This window comes from Ascidia mentula, chromosome 4 (genome assembly GCF_947561715.1).
Source record: "Ascidia mentula chromosome 4, kaAscMent1.1, whole genome shotgun sequence".
In the NCBI taxonomy this organism is placed as follows: domain Eukaryota; kingdom Metazoa; phylum Chordata; class Ascidiacea; order Phlebobranchia; family Ascidiidae; genus Ascidia; species Ascidia mentula.
Window position 1 is genome coordinate 8,878,000 of NC_138569.1, and position 21,275 is coordinate 8,899,274.

General features: G+C 36.1%; 4 protein-coding genes across 5 annotated transcripts; 2 read left to right on the top strand and 2 right to left on the bottom strand.

The window, feature by feature from the left end:
- The first annotated feature begins 403 nt into the window (after window positions 1-403).
- Window positions 404-2,356, top strand: LOC145899740 (zinc finger matrin-type protein 5-like). The gene is made up of 3 exons (XM_082988643.1): window positions 404-549; window positions 610-729; window positions 2,020-2,356. Exons 1-3 carry the CDS (start codon window positions 423-425, stop codon window positions 2,235-2,237), a joined length of 465 nt encoding a protein of 154 aa, XP_082844769.1. The 5' UTR covers window positions 404-422; the 3' UTR covers window positions 2,238-2,356.
- Window positions 758-2,160, top strand: LOC145899739 (tRNA-queuosine alpha-mannosyltransferase-like). Its single transcript, XM_082988642.1, has one exon. It carries the CDS (start codon window positions 818-820, stop codon window positions 1,910-1,912), a length of 1,095 nt encoding a protein of 364 aa, XP_082844768.1. The 5' UTR covers window positions 758-817; the 3' UTR covers window positions 1,913-2,160.
- A 38-nt stretch (window positions 2,357-2,394) lies between the features above and the next one.
- Window positions 2,395-8,582, bottom strand: LOC145899737 (uncharacterized). Its single transcript, XM_082988641.1, has 17 exons — window positions 8,389-8,582; window positions 8,132-8,257; window positions 7,647-7,814; window positions 7,334-7,447; window positions 7,017-7,140; window positions 6,613-6,760; window positions 6,391-6,545; window positions 6,216-6,328; window positions 5,974-6,121; window positions 5,573-5,737; window positions 5,355-5,477; window positions 4,897-5,070; window positions 4,336-4,432; window positions 3,513-3,568; window positions 3,314-3,424; window positions 3,153-3,251; window positions 2,395-3,066 (listed from the first exon to the last, which is right to left on the bottom strand). Exons 1-17 carry the CDS (start codon window positions 8,536-8,538, stop codon window positions 2,669-2,671), a joined length of 2,469 nt encoding a protein of 822 aa, XP_082844767.1. The 5' UTR covers window positions 8,539-8,582; the 3' UTR covers window positions 2,395-2,668.
- Window positions 8,583-9,023: 441 nt separating this feature from the next.
- LOC145897334 (protein ECT2-like) lies at window positions 9,024-19,723 on the bottom strand. Of its 2 annotated transcripts, XM_082985579.1 has the most exons (11): window positions 19,565-19,723; window positions 19,356-19,490; window positions 18,554-18,749; window positions 16,416-16,518; window positions 15,979-16,185; window positions 15,303-15,492; window positions 15,039-15,184; window positions 14,441-14,626; window positions 13,986-14,109; window positions 13,624-13,781; window positions 9,024-13,135 (listed from the first exon to the last, which is right to left on the bottom strand). In XM_082985579.1, exons 1-11 carry the CDS (start codon window positions 19,716-19,718, stop codon window positions 13,073-13,075), a joined length of 1,662 nt encoding a protein of 553 aa, XP_082841705.1. In that variant the 5' UTR covers window positions 19,719-19,723; the 3' UTR covers window positions 9,024-13,072. The 2 variants fall into 2 exon arrangements, with proteins under 2 accessions (XP_082841705.1, XP_082841706.1); XM_082985580.1 differs by lacking the exons at window positions 18,554-18,749; window positions 19,356-19,490; window positions 19,565-19,723 and adding exons at window positions 17,010-17,128; window positions 17,193-18,035.
- Window positions 19,724-21,275: the final 1,552 nt, after the last annotated feature.

Genomic DNA, 21,275 nt, shown 5'->3' on the forward strand with positions numbered 1-21,275 from the left:
GTAGATATACAACATATACCTTCAATATATATACATAGGATATCCACGAGTTGTCGCTCTTTCCAGAATTTTTATTCCTTTAATTAGCGTGCGCTTACGTTAATAAAGTACAGACATGTTAAATAAGGTGTGCTTACATTTTGTCGGAGTATAAAACCGATGGCCTGCCATAATTTAGAGCTCGGGACATTTTATTTGATAAGTTGCTGAAGAAAGTGGCTACATCCCCCCAATGGTCGCTGTTGATTAATTTTAAAATGAGCAAAATAATTCATGTAGGCTACTCGTCGATTCAGCGAAAATATGCTTTTCTTAAAATGAGAATCTTCATTGGATATCGTTACGCCAGAGGGCGCCATGATTTACAGCTAAAGTTAATTTACAGTTTGGCTAAACTGTTTAATTGTGGAGATCTGTTTAGGATGGGAAAACGATATCACTGTGAGTACTGCAATCGGGCGTTCCAGGACAATGCAAATGCTCGAAAAAAACATTTAACAAGTGTTCAACATATAAAAAACCGACAGTCATGGTTTCAAAACTTTGGAGGTAACGTAATGACACTGTAACCGCGTACTCTTTGGTAACACACATTTTTTTAAACAATAGAATACCGTGGGATGGTCAGCATCAGGCCATGTCATAAATTTTTAGCAACAGGAAGTTGCCGTTTTGGTAGCAATTGCAAATATTTACATCTTACTGAGCAAGACGTGCACAATGCTAAAGGTAAAATTAGCTGACATTTAACTGTGTATGTTAATTAAACAGCAGTATTTTTTATGTCATTAAAATTTAAAAAAATAATTGTAAGTATATGGCCAGTGACACACTGATTGGCACTTGTGATGTTCTGTTTGTGGAACCATTTTATGGTGGCTCACACAAACAGTTACTGGATATACTGACAGTACCTTCAGATTGCAAAACAATCGAAGTTCTGACATTACCAGCAAAGAAGTGGCATTGGAAAGCTAGAACTTCTGCCCTTTATTTTGAACAGTATATTGATACAAAAAAGAAATATCGAACTGTGTTTTGTAGTTCTGTCTTGAATCTTTGTGAATTAATAGGCATGTGTCCAAATTTGGCGGCTAGCAAAAAAGTTGTTTATTTTCATGAAAACCAACTCGTTTACCCAGTTCGCAACAGGAGTGATGGTGATTTTCAATATGGTTACAATCAAATTCTGACAGCATTGGTAGCAGATGTTTTATTGTTTAACTCAAAATTCAACATGGAATCATTTTTGGAAAACATTACCAAGTTTCTTAAGCTGATTCCTGATCATCGGCCAAATAAAGTAGCTGAGCGCCTATTGCACAAGTGCCAAGTTCTTTACTTTCCATTAAAAAAGCCTTCAGTTACACCACAGCAAATTGATGCAAATGTTCTGCAGATAGTATGGGCACATAGATGGGAACATGACAAAGATCCGGAGACATTTTTTGAGATATTGTTGCAACTTAAACAGGAAGGGCTAAAATTTCAAGTCACTGTCATGGGCCAGCAATTTACAGATATTCCCAACATTTTTGCCAAGGCCAAATCAAGTTTGGGTCCGGATTACATTCATCATTGGGGATATGTACCCAGCAAGTCAGAGTATTACAAACTACTCTCTAAATGCCATATTGCTGTATCCACCGCAAAACATGAATTCTTTGGTGTATCTATGCTGGAAGCTGCTATGTGTGGATGCATTCCACTGTGTCCCAACAGGCTTTCTTATCCAGAACTGTTTCCAAGTTTTTGCTTGTATAATACTGACAGACAGTTGTTCAAGAGGTTGCGTAATTATTCAAGAAATATTGAAATATGTGCCAAGCAATACAGCAATACCAGTTGGGACTTTGAAAAGTTTTCATGGGAAAGCTTGGAAGGGACATATAAAAATGTCCTTTACCAGTAGCGTGGTGTTTTAGAAAGCTTTAGGTGTGGTTGTTATCTTGCAGGGAGTAGGGTTATTCCAAATGGAAATAATTTTCATACGTCTTTCATACCTTTGTATTATTGCAGTAAGGAGTAAAAACTCCAGTTTGTCACCAACTGAAAACATCCTAAAAGTTTGGTTCAACGGACTAAAAGTAAGTACGCTTGCCACAGAAGTTGATGAACTATCAGCATGTGAAACAAAACAACTGGTGGATGTCGATACTTCTTTGCCACCATCCTTACAACCACCACCACCTGGTGGGTGGCCTGTGGAGTGTACTGATATGGAGGAGTGGGGTTGACCCACACCAAATTACTTTTTCATTTTCTATTGTCAAATTTGAATCATTGGTATTTTCCGTTGAATGTTGTAAACATGAACTTTCCTATGTGTTGTAAAATTATGTTTGTTGAGTTTTTGGGAGCCAGATCCAGGAGACCTCTAGGTCTGTTTTCATTTTTATTGCAATAGGTATTTTAGTGCAAAATTATCCTAGATCTCACTAGTTTTTAACAAAAGTATAGTCTTCTGGGTTTAAAGAGAAAAAAACGGAAACCAGTTTAAAAAGGTGTAAATTTCCTTCTTCAGTGGGGCACAATTAAAGAAGCACAAAAAACGTCAACATTCAAAAACGGTGAAAATCATTAGAAAAGAAGTAGGTTTTGTAACATTACATTCATCTCGAGATGGTATCTACCCGAGTTGCAACGTGGAAGGAATCATGAGCGCAAACTACACAATACCAACATCAGCGTTTTGTCTGTGGCTCGCCATGTGGGCTTTATAAAAACACTGAACACTGAATATTTCCTCGCAAAGTTCGCATTGGTAGATTTTAAGTTTGAGTTTTGCCGAATCATCGTCTGTCGCTTCGGTCGTCTTTTGTAGCGTGACGTTGTTTGGAAAATTGTCGTTGACTGGTTTTATACCAACCACGTGACTATCATTTGTCCTGTCAACTGCCTCGTTTTTGTTTTGCGCCACCTTGTGGGCCTTTTTCACATGATGATTTAACTGGATTGTTGATTTGAAGGGACGGGAACATATCTCGCAAACGTTGGTGGAGTGTTTATCGCTGTTGTTATTCGCATCGTTTTTTTCGAAGCCTTCTTCTTTCGTGTCTGGAGCAGCTGCGTGGGAATACAATTAACTTGAAATGGCGGCAACAAATAAATAAATAAAAAAAATTTGTTTTAAAAATGCGTCAATGACGTACCATATTCCAGTTCATGAGACTTTTTCATGTGAAAACGAAGATTTTTTTCCTTCCAAAATTTTTTCGTACAATATCGACAGTGATGTGTCTTCTCCGGCTCTGTCCGAATTTAACAGCGATTTATTTACTAAAATTCAATGCTCAAGAATAGCGCTAATCACCTTGTTTATTCTTTTTACCAGAACTCTCGTTAAACGAGCTGGTTCTTTTTTCCCTTTTAATGGATTTGTGATTTTCCACCGATTCCGACGCGGAACGTTTTAGCTTTTTTCCTGTGGGTAAAAACAGCGTGGAATGAATTGTTTAATGCACGTTCGTTTCATAGCTCATTCAAAACAACCTGTCTTGACTCATGTTTACCTGGTTTGACTTCTTTAACTTCCACGTCATCCGCTGAAGGGCGCTTAATCTGTGAACTAAAAAGTGAGAATATTAACAACAAGCCGGGTTCGCGAGTAAAACCAAATGCTCTAGCGAATGGCACAAGAACATATCAAGATCATTCATTGAAATTGTCGTCACCCAGAAAGACATATTTATACATATTTATCGTCTTAAAACAGTCCTAACACTTTATGAGGAATTCGTGCTTCACCGCAATGAAAGTCGGAAACCACTGGCTTAAACAGGTAGTACTTTGTAACCCTTGGCTATGTGCTCCCTACTCAAGTTATATGTTGTTATTTGTCACTTCATTGTTAACAATTGATTCAGGCTTCGAACCATTCACAGAGACAACGGAATTTGCCACCACTTGTGTTCGCAATTGCTGGTGTTAGTTAATTAGCATAATACGCAGTGAAAACAAACAGATTTTTCATTCATTTCAAAATTTACGTAGCAGCTTCCCGCGCAGAACATTATAAATCGAAAGCTCAAAAACTCTTTTACAAATTTAGCCCCGACTATCGGCTAAATAGAAAACTTAGTTTGCTCGAAGACGCATCACAAGGTTCTGTATCTAAATCCTGTTGTTCGCATCTGTGCTTACCGCAGCATTAATTTTTTTTCGTAATTTGAGCGCGCTATGATATTGTTCTATTTGAATAAGAAATAGGATGTCTTAGTACAATGCAACATTAGATTTGAACTGGTTTCTGTACTGATTTTATTATTTATTCTGTGTTTTTCCTCCTTGACCGGTAGCGAAAATGAAAATAAATAGAAAGTAGTGGAACCATACCTCGAGGTGTAATAACTTTCATCAGTAAAAGGAACGTGTTTCACTTCAGAAGGACTTTCGCTGGGGGCAATCAGCTCTGTGTTAGATATTACCCAGCCTTTAAAAACAAAAATAATCGGTAATAATCAGTTGTAAAAGTAAAAAAAAATCACCGAAACGATTGAATTTTTACGAAAAAATAAAGCATTGTGTTCCACTGCTGTAGGTGAGATTTCTTAAATAAGTTGATAAATGAATTTTATTAAATTCCACAAAGCGATCTGTATAATTATATGGATACGGTGTGCGATCGTTCTGGATTACTTTCAACACTGGTAACACTGGTAACGTGCAAGTTGCATACGGATCATCCGTATGTCTAACATGCAGCTACTCAATTTTAGACTGCTGACAAAACAATGAGACAATACATTGCAAGCGTTTGCTTGTGAAGCAATACATGCTAACTCAAACCTTTGAGAAATGCATCAGTAACATACGAGAAAGTATACTCCCAGCACGTCTAAGGCGGCCGGAATTTTCCTTTTGTGTAAAGAAATTGCGCCATTTCAACACACACACCTGTTATGTCTTGGTCATCGGCCAGTGCTTCTTCCAAAACTTCGCACACGGGAAACAGACTGTGGATCTTCAGTCGCTTGGCGGCGGTAATGATTTCGTGAACGCTTTTAATATTGCCGCTAACCACCACTTGCGAGGTGTAGATGTAGTCGAGGACCAAACTCAACGCGGAGGCTTAATAAAATACAATCGTGAAATAAAATACAATCGAGCGTTTTTGAGAATGTGAATACAAGGAAAATATCACTGGGAAAAATAGGTATGACAGGAACAATATTTGCCGGTATTTAATTGCATTTTTACTATATTCGAAAATTGACAAAAACCATCTAAGATCAAATGTAGCTTTTATTCGGACATACTTGGTACAAAATTAAGTGTTTTACAAGGATTCAAACATATAAATTTATTAAAATGTAACTGTTATTACCATCGCAAACTAATATGAATTTATTCACCTGTTATTCCTTGAAGTTCAATAAAACTCAGCGGAGTTTGCTTAATTTCTTCAGAGGCAAAAAGTGTCTGGAAGAAATCGCTGCAGGCGGCAAGCAGTGCTTTATGGGCTTTAAACATTTCACCTTAAAACAGGTAAAGAAATAGTTAACATAATAGTATTGCAATAAACAAAACCAAGGATTTTTAGCAACGTTAATACTCCAAGCTATCTGCTTACCTTGGGTAGCTAGTGTGATGTCACAAAGTATTCCGAGGTCACGCTGCTTTTGCATCGATTGCAAGATATGGAGGGAGTGGTTATGCTGGGATTCTTTATTGGTTGAAGGAATGCTTGAAGTCATGTCTTCATCCATAAGTAAACATGTGCTGTCAGCAGCGATGTCTGCAACAACGGAAACTAATAAATATGGGCTGTACAAATTATAAGATCAATAATTTTCATGACGCAAATTATAACTAAAATTCCTGCTTGACCTTTTATATGTTGTTTAAAATTAAAAAGAAACAGTTTTGATTCCACATGTAATACAGAATAAATTTCATTTATATATAATATCTATACGGTATATAAAATATTCAAATGTATTATCCATAACACCAATCACCAAGTAAACTAACCTTGGCTTCCAACTGATTGTGCCTCGTACTGTGTCTCTGCATCCTTCATCTTATGTTTAAAGTAAGTGCCAATGGTTTTGGTTGGAACTTTATATTGTGACATGAAGTTCTTAGTCTTCTTCCTGTATCGATATTGTGTGCTTTCATCCTTCAAAAGAGGTTAAAACAATCAGTTTGGCCATAAAATGGACCATTTACATGTGTAACCCAACTAAATTATGATGAAATACCACAAGTTTTACCTTCACTTCAGTAGAGTTTTGTACAAAATTGTCACATGTTTCAACCTTAAAAGTCTGTGATGCTGTTTCAGTAAATTTGGAAGTTGCCGTTGTCTCTGGTAATGGAACTTCAGCTGTACATGGAATTCAATCAAATGTTGCCAGACAACAACTAACTAACAAATATTAATCCTACAAGGATTTTGTTGCTCTTCTACTATTGGTTCATCAAAGTGACTGATGACACGGTTCTTGTCCAGATCTTCAAATATCATTTTATTTCTTCTCTTCATCTGAGGCTCAAAACTGCTACCGTGGGATGCCCAGTGGTCTGAATCCACCTCTTCAATCCTTCATCACAAGACAAAAAATTGTCAGCAACGATACTATAAGCAGTAACATTGTGGGTAACTCTAACCGATCAGGTTTATGTTCTTCTTGGTTTATGTCATGTCGTATTGTTTCCATTGGAATTACTGGGTATTCTTCAAGATCAATTTTTAAGGAATTATTTTCTTCTGGTTCAATTGTTCTTTCACTTTCAACCTTTTCAATGGTGTCTGGTTCTGCAAAGTTGTGGTATTGGTTAACAAACTGTTTGGTCATGCTATTTCATGTGCTTATTTTCAGAACAAACATTTCACACAACATGCCCAACACAAAAAGATGGAGAGATAATTACACAAATACACTGTGGCTGCTAGGATTAAAATAATCTAATGTGTAAACCTTTTTGTTTCCTTTGTTTGTGCAACCTATAAATTTGTTTAGCGCAGGTAGGCTACAATAAAAAATGCTGAGCATAAGCCTATCCTACAATACCTTCTATGCTGTTTTTTGGTTGGTAAGGATCATCTACTTGTGTAGACTCCAAGTACTCTAATCTGCTCAACTCCGCTTGTCGTTTCTTCAGCTTTTCTTCCAGTGCAGCTAGAGCATCTTCATCCTAAACAGAAAAACATTTATTAATATACAAGCAAAAGAGCTTACAGAGAGTAGTGTACTCTGTTTCAAGAGCTTTTTGGCCAAACTGTGTGCACTATTGTCTGCAGCTAAACATTTATAAAGTTATGCCAAATTCTTACTTCCAACTCAGTTACCAATGAAACACTTAAAACAGAAAAAAAAATTAAACAAACCAATTCAATTTCTTCCTCTTCAACAAGTTCTTCCACCTCTTCATTGGTCGCTAAAGGCACCATGTGATTAACCTCCTCATCCGTAGAGATATTTTGCAATGGTGGGGATTCACCCTGTACGAGAAACATCTTGCAATACAAAAATGTCAAGATATATCCAGCAACTGTTTTTCAATTTTCTTTCTATTTATGTAAAGTGAGTAGATTGTTTTTTTTGCCACATGTAGGCTTACCATAACTTTTATGCACATTCATAACCTACATTCTAGAAATGAACCAGAAATAAAATTTCAACACTATTTTGATAATTCACCAGGGAAAGGGGATTTCTTGATTTTGACAGTTTCCTTTTCCTTCTCATGGGCCAGTTATGATCTATTGTTCGAATGGAATGATCCAGTTTGTAAAGTAGTTTGTTTGAGAAAGTATTGTCCCAAGTAGATCTTAGTTTATACAGGTCTCCCCTTGTCTTACCATCAGCCTGAATAAATACAGAATAGGTTTAACATTTGTGAAGCTCAAGTGGCACACTAAAATTGTTAAATTTTGTTGAAAAACTGAGCTAAACAGTAAAAACAACACACTGGTATAATAGGCGGAAAAAAATGTCAATTTATCCTCCGTGCACCTTTGCATAAATTTACCGATAATCTGCGCAATATTAATGAGCTAATGCATTAACATACAAAAAAACATTGTGATCGCCCACGCAATTAACGATCGCCAAAACAAAATCCTCTGCGCAAAAAACAAACTTTCCAATCTGGCTGGTATAGGCTATCATATAGCATTGGTTACCGTCTCAAATATGTTGAGGAAATTGGAAACCAGATTTCGACTGAACAGACTCATGTAAACATCACCAAAGTTTTTGACAATTGAGTCTATCAGGTACATAACCGGCATCTTTTTTTTAAACTGGACCTGAAAATAAAGATTTTTAAGTTGGATGCATGTGTATTATAGAACCATTTACTGATTTTACAATACAACCATTACTTGATGAATTCACAATAATGTGATGCACGTCTCAAAACTATTACAGACAATCGTACCTTTACAAGACGAGATTCAATGATCTTGACAATATTCGACGCATAGTTTACATTTTCTTCAGCCAAAACAGTCAGCATATTTATCAGAGGTTTACTGTTAAATGTCAATTCCGCCAATGAGGCCTCGTATTCAGACAAAACCGAATTCATTTCGTCATTTAAGATAATTGCAGCAATCCTGACACCATGCTAGGCTCCAAAATTAAGACACCAAGGGTGGCTATGTTACCTTGTCTCTGGTGCCTGCCACCGGATGAGCGGTTCTGCACACACACATAAATTTCAATGATTTAAATTCGCTATTAGAATAAGCAGTGATCTGAAGGCACGTGTTGTTAAAATGAAACTATAAAGCTTACTAGTGTGCTGCACCAAATTGCAAAAGAGTTTATTTGCGTTGTCAAGTTGTAATTTTTTTTTGTATTTAGGCGAAAGAAATACGTGTGTCATTTCCATGTTTCTTCCCAGCTCAATAGTCATTTCTTGCCTTGTATTTTGTATTAACCCCTTTCCTTATTCACAACTCACAGGTAAACATGGCCAAGACACGTGAAACAGTATATTCGTATGTAATACAAATTTGCCAATTTGAAAATGTATCTGACGTCACATTTCTCGTATGTTGTGTTGTGTTTACGTGGCATCTGTATTTTTATTAACGTCGAGTAATACGCCACGAACCCATTTCAACATACGGCGGATAACGCGATGTTTATTGTATGCACGGAAGACAGCTAATTATCCGGCTATTCAAATTACGTGACCCTTCCATCAACACAGCTGTCTTTTTAAATGAGTCACGTATCAGTCCGAACCCAAACGACCCTGTATGCGTTTTCTATATAAGCCACACATCTTTGGGTAAAAGGGGGAGTCATAGGGAGTCATGTAGAGAAATATAGAGTCACGGAGAGTCGCATAGAGTCATTTAAGTCAAGACATTAAGTCGATAATTTTCAAGACAAACAGACATAAACTTTAGTACGCGTGGTTTGTAACGTTTTATTGTAATATTCGTGCGACTGTTATTTATGCATTAAACCGACAGATTGACTTTGGGTTAGAGAGTAGCCTTTTTATCAGGAGTCAGATATACGGTAGTGTTAGTATTTTGTGCAGACGTTTTGACGTCTTCGTCAGGGCTTGTGTGATTCAGCCATACATAAATTTGGTGCCACCCAACGACGTGATATTTGAACGGGCATTTAAACCTTCTAATTAATAATCTGCGCAAACTATAGAACTAACTGCAAATATGGGTAATTCCTTGTGTCTAAAAATTAACATTTGTACTAACCATAGATTTTTAACCATGTCAAACAAGTTTTTCAGACATTTCTCGATGTTCTCCATCAAGGACAAAGTTCGAAACAAACATTTCGAACAATAATGAGGTATGACGTTTGTTTTTCTCTTGATTTTATGCGCCTGATTGTGTAAGAAAATGCCAAACTGCTGTTAAGTATGTTTTGTCAAATGTCAAACCGTTTTTATAGTTATAAGCATAAGCCTGACCGTAGTGGTTATGTCAATCTCATATTCGTTGATATTATAATGTTGTAATAACGCTTGCATCTCAATAAGTTTACGTCACACGCGAATACACTTTGAGAAGTGTTTTTTAGATTTAATTAAATCATGTCCGAAACGTTAGATTATTTTCTTTAACATACGTCACTGCTGGCAACTTAGGGTTGATTGTGGAAAAATGGTCATAACATTGTCTGCTTAGAGTCCTCACGGAGGCATGACGTCAGCTAAGGGGCCTGACACGTTATTTCTTACATTGCGCAAACGAGGTCGCCCAGCCTGCATGCATTTTTTACTCATTTTATTTTGTCCCTCATTAGGAGAAACCCTCGTGCTAGTTTAGGGGTTGTTATGGCTATTCGAAGCAAGAGATTACTAATTAACAGCTTTCATGTATGATTTTTCGGCCCATTTATTAATTGACATGAGCTTAATGCAAATCTAAATCACCACCGTTTACGTCTGTAAACACAAACATTTCATTCATGTGAGGTAGCTGTAACGATATATCGATTTGCAACGAACCGCCTGACTTTACTTTGTGTCCCTTGTAAGTAACTGTCAGAATCGTTAAAGGAAATTGTATAACAGTTATTCTAGATTCGACATGGCTACGTGTTTCCAAAACGTTAATGTTTATTTAATTTTTGAACTTGCTGAAGGAAAATAGCAGGAGAAATGCACAACATGACGCGAAATTGGTGTTTTTATGCAAAAGCATTTGGGCAAGCGCGACATCTCGCGACCGTGTCCCCTCGACACAGACTGAATCATTTTTTATTCACCGAGCAAAGACTCGAAGAGCATATAACTGCTAGTCGCAAGGCACCTTAACACGCCACATTTTTCGCAAGTGATCAGACGTTACAAACTTGATTACTGAGCACTGAAGCCAGGCTTGGGAGCCGTAGGTAAAAAATAATTCGCAGTGATTAACCTACGAAGTTCCAAATGCACTGGTAAAATAAAAAAGCGACTTATTTTACAGACCGCAGAAGGCATTCATCACTCTCTAAATACTGCGTGTCTATACAATGCAATGTGGGAGATTTGTGCATACGGCCAAGGCGCAAGTTACATTTCACATTTGCAAATCCTTTTTAGCCCACACTGACCGTCAAACTTTGCCAACTCTGCTCAGTACAAAAGCTTGTTCGTTTAACTAATTGGGATTTTTGAACACACGCCTCATGTCGAACCTATCTGTATTGGTATGCACGACCTTAACGGACAGTATAGTTACTCACAAGTTATGATAATCGTGTTGATTAATTTTTCGCTGTGACGATATTAGCGCTATAGTGACCTCACATGGCAACAATAAAGTCCCTTATATGACTCGTAAACATGAGCTATTCAGTGTCACTCATTCATGTCCCCTGCGCGTCAAAGTAAACAACAGCGACTCTTGATGTACATTATTATATCCTTGTTTGTGTGTTATAACTTTTATCTGCTATGTTTTGTGTTAACATTAGGCCTAGATATAACGGCAGGATGTTCGAGTTTTTTTGACAGATACGAGAAGATACGTTGATGATTACGTTCGAGTGTTCAGCACGGACATCTCAAAATGTACGATTTTGACAACACAACGATCTCTTACGATTTCCGGAGTTCGATTGGCGCATATTTCGACGGCGTACGCAATCTTTCAACTTTCAACGATCACCACCGTCTATACTCGTGCGGGAGTAACAACTGCAATCTATATACGAGTACAACCAGGAGTTGAACAAGGAAATCACATCAAAAGATATGGACAATTCGCAACAAGAACAAATATTCAATCTATCAAAGGACAAGATTAATGTTGAGGAACCATAAACACTTGTTCGGAAAACATTTACGAGGACGGGAGTTTTTATGTATCTGACGTCACATTTCTCGTATGTTGTGTTGTGTTTACGTGGCATCTGTATTTTTATTAACGTCGAGTAATACGCCACGAACCCATTTCAACATACGGCGGATAACGCGATGTTTATTGTATGCACGGAAGACAGCTAATTATCCGGCTATTCAAATTACGTGACCCTTCCATCAACACAGCTGTCTTTTTAAATGAGTCACGTATCAGTCCGAACCCAAACGACCCTGTATGCGTTTTCTATATAAGCCACACATCTTTGGGTAAAAGGGGGAGTCATAGGGAGTCATGTAGAGAAATATAGAGTCACGGAGAGTCGCATAGAGTCATTTAAGTCAAGACATTAAGTCGATAATTTTCAAGACAAACAGACATAAACTTTAGTACGCGTGGTTTGTAACGTTTTATTGTAATATTCGTGCGACTGTTATTTATGCATTAAACCGACAGATTGACTTTGGGTTAGAGAGTAGCCTTTTTATCAGGAGTCAGATATACGGTAGTGTTAGTATTTTGTGCAGACGTTTTGACGTCTTCGTCAGGGCTTGTGTGATTCAGCCATACAAAAACAATGTCACCAAAATGCACCACAACAGTAAATATTTCCATGCATTTTAAACAGAAAATACTTAAAAAGCTTGCCTATTTGCAACATGCTAGCCTGAAAAGGGTGACTGCCAATAATAGTTTACAAATTTCCGCAAGCATGCAACTACATCTGAAAATTAACAAGCATTTTTTTGAAAATATACAAGTACCAAATTAAACAAGTTATTCATGCAGTAGGTGGAAAACGATATACCCGATACTTCAGAAATAATGCAACAAAAAATTGAAGAATTAAATTACTTAAATTTGCACACAAAATATCAGGCACATAAAATTGGCAGCTATCGACCATCAATTGAAACGGAGAATGTGTTATATTAACTGAGTTTGCATTGTCAAAAAAACAGCTAAAGGCCAAGCTTTAATGATTGTGCAAGGTACACAAATACAGCCATTTTTTGCAATAAAGAAGATGAGGTATAGATTGTAATCTCTTTTGTTAAAACTGTCATGAGAAGTTCCATGGGTCTTTGTGTAAATGTTAAGTATACCTAGACATCAAGCATCACTGTGATTCACTACAAGATATAGAAGTGTCAATAAAAGATATCACAATACATTATGATACAACATAGAAAGTAACATTCACTTGAAACCAAAAATTAAAAGTTGAATTAAAACTGTAAAAAGCAATCTGTGAAGTTTCGAAGGTCATAAATGGTTTTTCAAAGTTGTTTAGTCAGCCTTATGTTTTCCCTTGAGCTTTTTGTACAACTTGGATCCTTTTCTTACCAAGTTCTAAAAAAGTGAATTGTATTTTAGTTGCTTAAAATTGTTAATTTGATAGTAGTTTGTTGTAATGTTACAATCACAGAAACGTTAATTCAGGCTAAAATATGTCAGCCTTTGTAAGACAAATATATTTCGCTTTGTTAAAAGCACCCTCAATTTCAATAAAACAATACAAGAAGTGGGTTAAATTGAAAACGCCCACCACTTCCTCACAACACGCCCTTCACACAACTGAATATTTGTCTTTCATATCAAGACTGACAGATTTTAGCCTGAAATTAACATTTCTACGAAGGTGGAAATCGTCAGGGTCAATTGCAACAGAATGGGGAATGGTTCCCAGAATCAATTAGGTTGTGGTAAGTGGCAATGTTACAACAATGTATTTGCTCTAGTAAACACAGCATGCTATGTACACTGTATAGTGTGCTAATATACAAATGTTTGATCCAACATTATGTAGTTACTTCCAGGAAAGCATATTTATAGTTTACCGCAAGGTCTGGAGGTTCCATTTTTGTCAGGACATCATCAATATTGTTTAACTTCCTTATTTGAAGAACTTGCTGAGACAAGGATTTAATCCATTTGGATTTAAAAGTTTTGTCATCAAGAATATGAAGCACACAAAACTTTTCCTCTCCAGAATTGGCTAAAATTATTAGAATAATACTTAGAAGGGGTTTAATGCGAAACAAAGTGCACTGATACAAAGTGCACAATACACAAACATATTAGAAATGCAATGTCATCCATAATTTATATACCAGGGGCTCCAATTTAAATGACTTTTTGTTGCTGGTAAGACTTTAACTGATATGACACTACTAAAAGTTCTACTTGTAAATCATACAACCTGACACTTCATAAATGGAGTTTCCAGGGTTGATATATTTGATGGCAAACATGTTCCGGCTCTCTTCACAATCTGACACATCAAAAACTTTTACCACGTTAGATAAAGGAAGAATCTGTATGTGCTGAAAAATAAACGTATTTTATTTTTTCCAGTCAAAAATGTATTTTGAGCAAGCACTTCAAAATGGAAAAGAGAATTTGTAATATAAAATACACCTTTGTAGCTGTGGACAATGAAGAACACAAAATTGACATTTTGACAGGACAATGTATAAAATATAGTCAATTTGGTCTAAAATATGCAGCTTGTAAATACGAGTTACTGCATTTTTTTAAATTTCTATGAACAAAAGTTGAAGCTTGAATAAAGGTCGTTAAAAGCGAGCCAAACCTACAACTACAAGTATCAACCAGCCACAACAGAAAACAGCATTTGAATAGCTTTGAACAAACCTTCAGCAATGGTGCAGATTTTCCGTGGGATCTGTTTCTCCATTTAGCGATTTCCAGTACATCTGTGAGCAAATAAAGAGCAAGGCGTTCCCCAACCCTGTAGAAGCCGTCAGTGAGTGTGGTGACATCAATACGTGTGATAAACATTCGGTTGGAAGACACCACCTCAACCGGACAACCATCTACCTGTCATACATATTTACATACTATAAATATTTTCAATTATGCATATGATATTACTGAGGAAGTGTGTATTGGTCACATGACTTGATACCCGCCTGAAGGTTTCTGGTCTTGTTTGGGCTCATTAGCCATTTTTAATTAAATATATTTTTAACAGAGGCAAACAATAGGTAAAAGATATATTTATATTTAAGCAAATAAACCAAAGTCTGTAACAAAATGCAAAAAATGTTCTAACAAGAATACCAGCTAATTTTAAAAACCAGAAATGAGAAACTTGATATTTTTTGTTCAAATAAACTGGCTGTAGTAATAGCTTGAGAGTTGAATCAAGTTGACACTGATACGGGTACTGAATTTCATAAAAAAATTATGGATTTTATGAAAACTTCAATGATACACAAATTATTATTACCTCATACACAATGTCCACCATTTTCATTTTGCCTTCTGTTTTTCTCTTGTCTTCATTGATATGTGATAGGACTTTCTTAAGAACATCACCTGCTTCATTTAACTTTTTATGATCTTTCAGTGTGTCCGGGGTTCTCCTTCTTAAATCTGCAAAACAGGTCAAAAATTTAATACAACATTACAAAGAATGCAACAGTGTCACTATCAGGTACAATCCTAAATTCTACAAATATGTTTAGAAAGTCACCACATCGCCATATCTTACCATTTATGATCAGTGACATGCTCGGTAATCGTTGCACAGGCCGGATAAGTAATGCATCAAGTGGTTGCTTCAAGCTTTGAGGTTCATTAAAACAGTCTTTTAAGAACTTGTCCAAATCAGCGCTTGATTTCTGACGTTTCAGAAGAGTTTCCTTTCCCAAATCAAAGTAGTTAACGTAGGGAGGGTAAACCTGGTAATAAAATACATCATGGGTTGTTTGCCATGCGATGTCAAGGGCAGCATCAAAATAAACAATTTTAAAGACATAAATTGCTTATATGACTTCATAGTTAAAATATGAGTTTTCAAATAATTACATGTAAATATGCATGAGTCATGACTATCTACAATGTTTCCAATTGTTGCATTGCAGATCTAAACATATTTTTTCAATAATGTTTGGTAATTAAAACAACTAACAAATTTGATGTTTTGAGGGGTATTAGGGAATGGAAAAAGTTGTCCAATCAACACATATTCAAGTTACAAGCAAATAATGCACACTGCACATCTTCTAGAAAATGAATTTTATGGTTAACTGAGACTTCTGTTAAACAGGTACATTTATTACTAGCAGTGACAGGCTATAAAATTTATAGGTCTTTATGACCCTTTGGCCCTGAGATTGAACTATATACACATACTGCACATAACAAGTGTGACAATTATGCCTTGCCTTCATGAGCTTCTCTTCATATTTGATGATAATGTTGGCAATGCAGCAGTCTTCGTTCCAGTCATCAATTAGGTCACTTAGATCCTGATGTATGGCAGAGTGAAGTGATGCAATGTCTGAAATTCCACCAAAAGCTGTCCGAATGTCTTCTTGAGCCAATAAGGGTCGCCCCTCTGATGCCATTTTTTCTAAAGGCTCCTTATAAACCTAGATCAAAATGCAAGAAAAGCACCAAGTTTAATTGGGTGCATTTCAAAACAAAAATGCAAGCTTTTAACAAAAAAAACAAGGTCACCATTGCATATTATATTTCTTTCTTGTAAAAATTTAACTTCATTTGATTTAGGCATTTTTATATTAAAGTAATCTTTTACCAAAAATTCACCAAATACAAGTATGACAGTTTAAAAGGCTTACCACAAAATGTTTGACTTTACCTTAATTATTGTGTTTAGATTTCGCAAGTAACTGGTTTCAGTCTGGAGCAACTCCATTGCAGTTCTTCTACGCTTTGATGGAATTTCATCATCAGATGTAGTGCTGAAAAATTTCACACAATTACAGCTAACAGGTTTACAAAAAAGGCACATCTGGTAGTGACTTTTGAATAATAAACCGAATTTTCCAAATAAATGTTTGTTAGAAATCCCAAAGGACCTGACAGAGTGATTAATAAAACATGTGGCTACGTTATTCTACAATTTCCAATGTGTGTTGTGTTGGTACTGTGTGTGCTATAGCAAAGCTTGTGTCATTTGATTTTGGAAACGATGTATATATGTAAAGTAAAGAAAACCCTTATCTCTATAAAACTCAATTGAACAGGAATAGGAGTGTAAAAAGGTTTTTCCTATTTTGCTTTAAAATTTTATTCTAAACAAGACTGTAAGTTTGCTGTCACTTCCTAAATAAAAGATCTTTGAAAGAATTTGTTCGAGAGTTGGAACCACAAACGAAAACATTTTTACCAAGAAAGCTGGCAAACAAACAAAATTCCCTCTTTTTCATTAAAAATTAAAAGCCTTTACCACCTTGTAATAGTGATGGTGTCATAGTTACTAAACAAATCATCACAGGACTGCACCATGGATGGTTGGCTTACACATGGTTTATCGATTACTGAATGGGCCCCAAGCAACGGCTCTTCTTCCTAAAAAAAAAAACGGTCCCAGTTTTGCCTGTTGCAGCTACTTTTTTAGAGAGCTTCCGTTTACCTCATCTTTGCCTTGTAGACATGGGCACAATGTTTGACAACAGTTTCCCATTAATCTGAAGGTTTCAACCAAGTTTAAGTATCATTGCTTTCCTAGCATACACTCTTTAGTGTGTTACAATGCTATTTTCTTGCAACTATCTGACACAAAATTGTTTGTACACAGTTGAGTATAACTTCCTGATTGCGCTGATACTACATCCGGTTGACAAATATAGAATATAATAAACAAAAACAGCTGATTATTAAAAATATATCAATAATCAACCTTGCACAGTTCAAGAAGTTATGTTATGTGTTTTCAAAGAGTTGACGCACTCATGTTAAGTCAATTGCAACAACTGAAACTTTCTTTTGGTGAACTCCTTAAGAGGCTACATTGAAACCTTGGCAAACAACCAACTAATTGCAACATGGTTGGTCTGAAATACTGGAAAGTTTATGACATCACAGGAAGCATGTGACTTTCCAAAGGAACCATTGTTCTATACCAGCAACGCTCTTTATCCCTTCATTTGAGAAACTTGCACATAATACTCGAGACGATTTGCAACAAAATAAGAATAAGCAAATAAACTGGTATCTGTCTAAGTGGCAATTGGTTTTAAATAACTTAACAATGAAATCTAGTCACATCATTGTACTGCAACATCTCATCCTTTACTTCTCAGAACACTGGCAGATAGACTAATTCCTGCAGGCACAAGTCACATGATGTATGCTAATCACATGCAATTTCCATGCAAGCCGTTCTTTCAAGTTTGGCATTAGAAGAAATGGCCACTTCAATAGAATAAAAAGGAAGTATTCTGCAAACTGCTGTTAAGAAACATAGTGCAATCTAAAACAGTTCCTGCATAGAAAGACAACATTGCAGCAAGACAGGAAACTATAGGGGAAACGGCAGAGCATGATTAATCACACCCAAAAATAAATCCACTCTGTTTTGATTTTTTGACCTATTCCGCGTACAGAGTAGTAACTTAAGTCAACCAGCAGAAGTTTCGAAACAACAAATCCTGTCTGTCGATAAATAAACTGCAAGCTGCCAGGTGGTATTTATTATTTGAAAGCCTGTGAACCTATTGTTATTTTAAATTCAGTTTAACATAAAATCAAAAAAGAAGGAAAGCCTATAAATGGACCAACAGGACATAAATTGTGTTGACAAAAGTATTAAACTACTGCCATATTAAGTATTGTTACAGTAAAAGATTAAATTCTATTTCATGTTTCTAGTTACTTTTTTATTTACATTAATTTAGTTTTTGTTAAGTCTCAGTGGTGTTTCAGTAATGTAGGCAAACAGTTTGGTAACTACAAAGTATAAAACAAAACTGTATACAATTTATGTTTGCCAACCTTGATCTTGAAGATTCTGAACTGTGGTTCCGTTGTGCTTTTCTTCTTAGTAAGCTTCTACTTCCAGTGTAATTAGAATTTGCATCGATAGCAGCAATAACAGCAGCAGCAAAATTTAGAAGCAGTCCAAGTTTATAAATTCGTGAAAAACTTTCAACGGGTCCAGGCAAAATAAATCGCACACCAGTGGCAAATACTGCAAATATTGTATTTAAATGAAAATAAAAATTTTTTTTGGTACATGATGCATAGAAATCAATTTTTTTACTTTATATATTTGCATTTTTGATATAATTTTTATGAAAAAATATCTTTTAGTCAAACTTAGTTGATAGCTGAAGGTTGTAGGCCATTGACAATGCTAACACATTTTTTTTTATTATCTCATTATCTCATTTATTTGAGTTTTGTGAATATCTTTAAATACCATCTACATGTTATTTTCCACATGCTACATGGGTACCAGATTGGAAAAAATGTCGTGCGAAAATTTACCAATAATCCGCGCAATATTAATTAGCTAATGCATTAACATACGAAAAAACATTGCGGTCTGCCGCGCAATTAACGATCGCCGAAACAAAATCCTCCATGCACAAAACAAACTTTCCAATCCGGTATGGGTACTTATGTCAACTCTTGCATGTACCACCATGGTTCAATGAAATCTTTAAATTAACCAGTTTGTCCTTTTTATATCCTTGATTCTATATACTCTCACACATGGCTAAACATACGATCCTATGTAAAAGAACAACCAATGCATTTCAACTGAATATTAACCTTGGGTCCATATACTTACAAGAAACAGTAAGAAATTTAGTTAAGTACACTGGGATATTTTGGCTTTCATATCTTGAAACATAAGCTCGAACAGTGTCAGGGATATGGTGTTCACAGAGAATAAGTACAACAGTGGACAACAATCCAAGACGAGCTGCAACATAAAAGTACAATTGAAGCTATAAACTTCCCCTACAATATTCTACAAATTAGGAAATCAATATATACCTGCAATGTTACATAGCGAATGAATATGCTTGAATATTGTCCCAATAAACCAAGTTGTTGCCCCAGGAATAAAATTGCCAGCTGAACATAGGTGAAAAAACAGGCTAACTCCAGACAAAACAGCTAATGCAATCTGCGCCTGGGTAAGACCCATGCCTATTTTCTAAATCACAATAACATTATGTCTATTATTTTATCATGCTTATTTTAACTGTAGGCCTAAGTGGATGTACTTTAATTGTTTAAAGGATTTAAATTGGATAATTTGCCTTATCAATAACCTTTTAAGAAAGATTTTCACATAGTAAATAAAAAAGCACATTAAATATATCAATCGCAAAGAAAAATGCAGCAACCCAACCCAATGCCTCGTCATTACGGAAAATACTATTACACCGAGTCACGAAGTTTTCGCCCAATTTGATATGATACACATATAAGCCTATAGGACATAGAAATCTGTGCTACGGCTCCTCCAAGTGGCTCCGCAAGATTGTCTCCGCCACGCATGACTTCCAGGAGGGCACTTTTTGCATACGAAGAGATAAAAAAAAGTTGCAAATAATTTTCAAATTACTTGAAACGTGGGTAGAGTTTCGAGCTGAACTATTAGTAAGTTAAGGTTAGTACTATATTGATTCCAATTTCAATTCAAATATATAACTAAAAATAACAGCAAAAAGTGTTGTATTCTCGCCATTTCTTGCTATGGTGTTAAATATGCAAGCAATTACCATATTTTGATAAACTGTAGATAGTGGGCTAAAAAGACAGCATATCAACATTTTTATTAAAAAAAGTTTTGCTAGCGGGGAATGCCCGCCATGTTCTCCTCGTCACAAAGAAAGCCGACACGTAACAAAGCAACCGGTAATGCATTAAGATCAAATTTAGCTTTGAATGGGCAGAGACGTATGTGTTGTTTCCAGGGCGATTTTCAACCTGTTTGGTGCAGTATTACTGCATTTTTGAGTTTTTTAGTCAACAAGTCATTTGGTGCTGAGTGTTGTCAAAATTTAGTTGAAGGGGAAGCAGCTAAAAGTAGAATCAAAGAAGTACATCTTCATTTGTCATTTTATGTTAGTTCCGCCTCTTGTGTACGCATTCAGGCCAAAATTAGTTGCAGAATAGTTGCTTAAAGCGCCCACCTAGCATTTTGCACCCTGGTCGGACAATATTTTAGCTACAAAGGTTGCAAAAATGTAAGTTGATTTTTGGTCAATTGTGCGGTTGAATGAGCGCACATGCGTGTGCTGTTGTCACGGCGAATTTTAGGATGTTTAGAGCAGTTTTAATGGGGTTTGGGGCAAATTTTGATCAAACTTAGTCTCTGGAAAAATGGTTTAACCACCCCCTGGAGGCATTTGTCTCTCTTAATCAATATTTTGATAAAAAATGGAACTGGATTTTGCAGCAAAATGTATCGTTTAAGACCGCATATCAGTAATTCTATTAAAATAGTTTTGCCCGCGGGGAATGCCCGTCTTGTACTCCTGCGTCATAGATAGTCTCAGTTTCGTCACAAGGCAACCGGTGATGCGTTGGGGTCAATTTTCTGGTTGAACGAGCAAGAAGTCACGTGGTGTAGCCAGGGCGATTTTCAGCGTGTTTAGTGCAGTTTTAGTGCATTTTTTGCTCTTCTCAGTCAGTCAGACGTTTGGTGCAGGGTGCTGTGAAAAGTTTAGTTGAAAAACCACCAAAATGTTCAAGG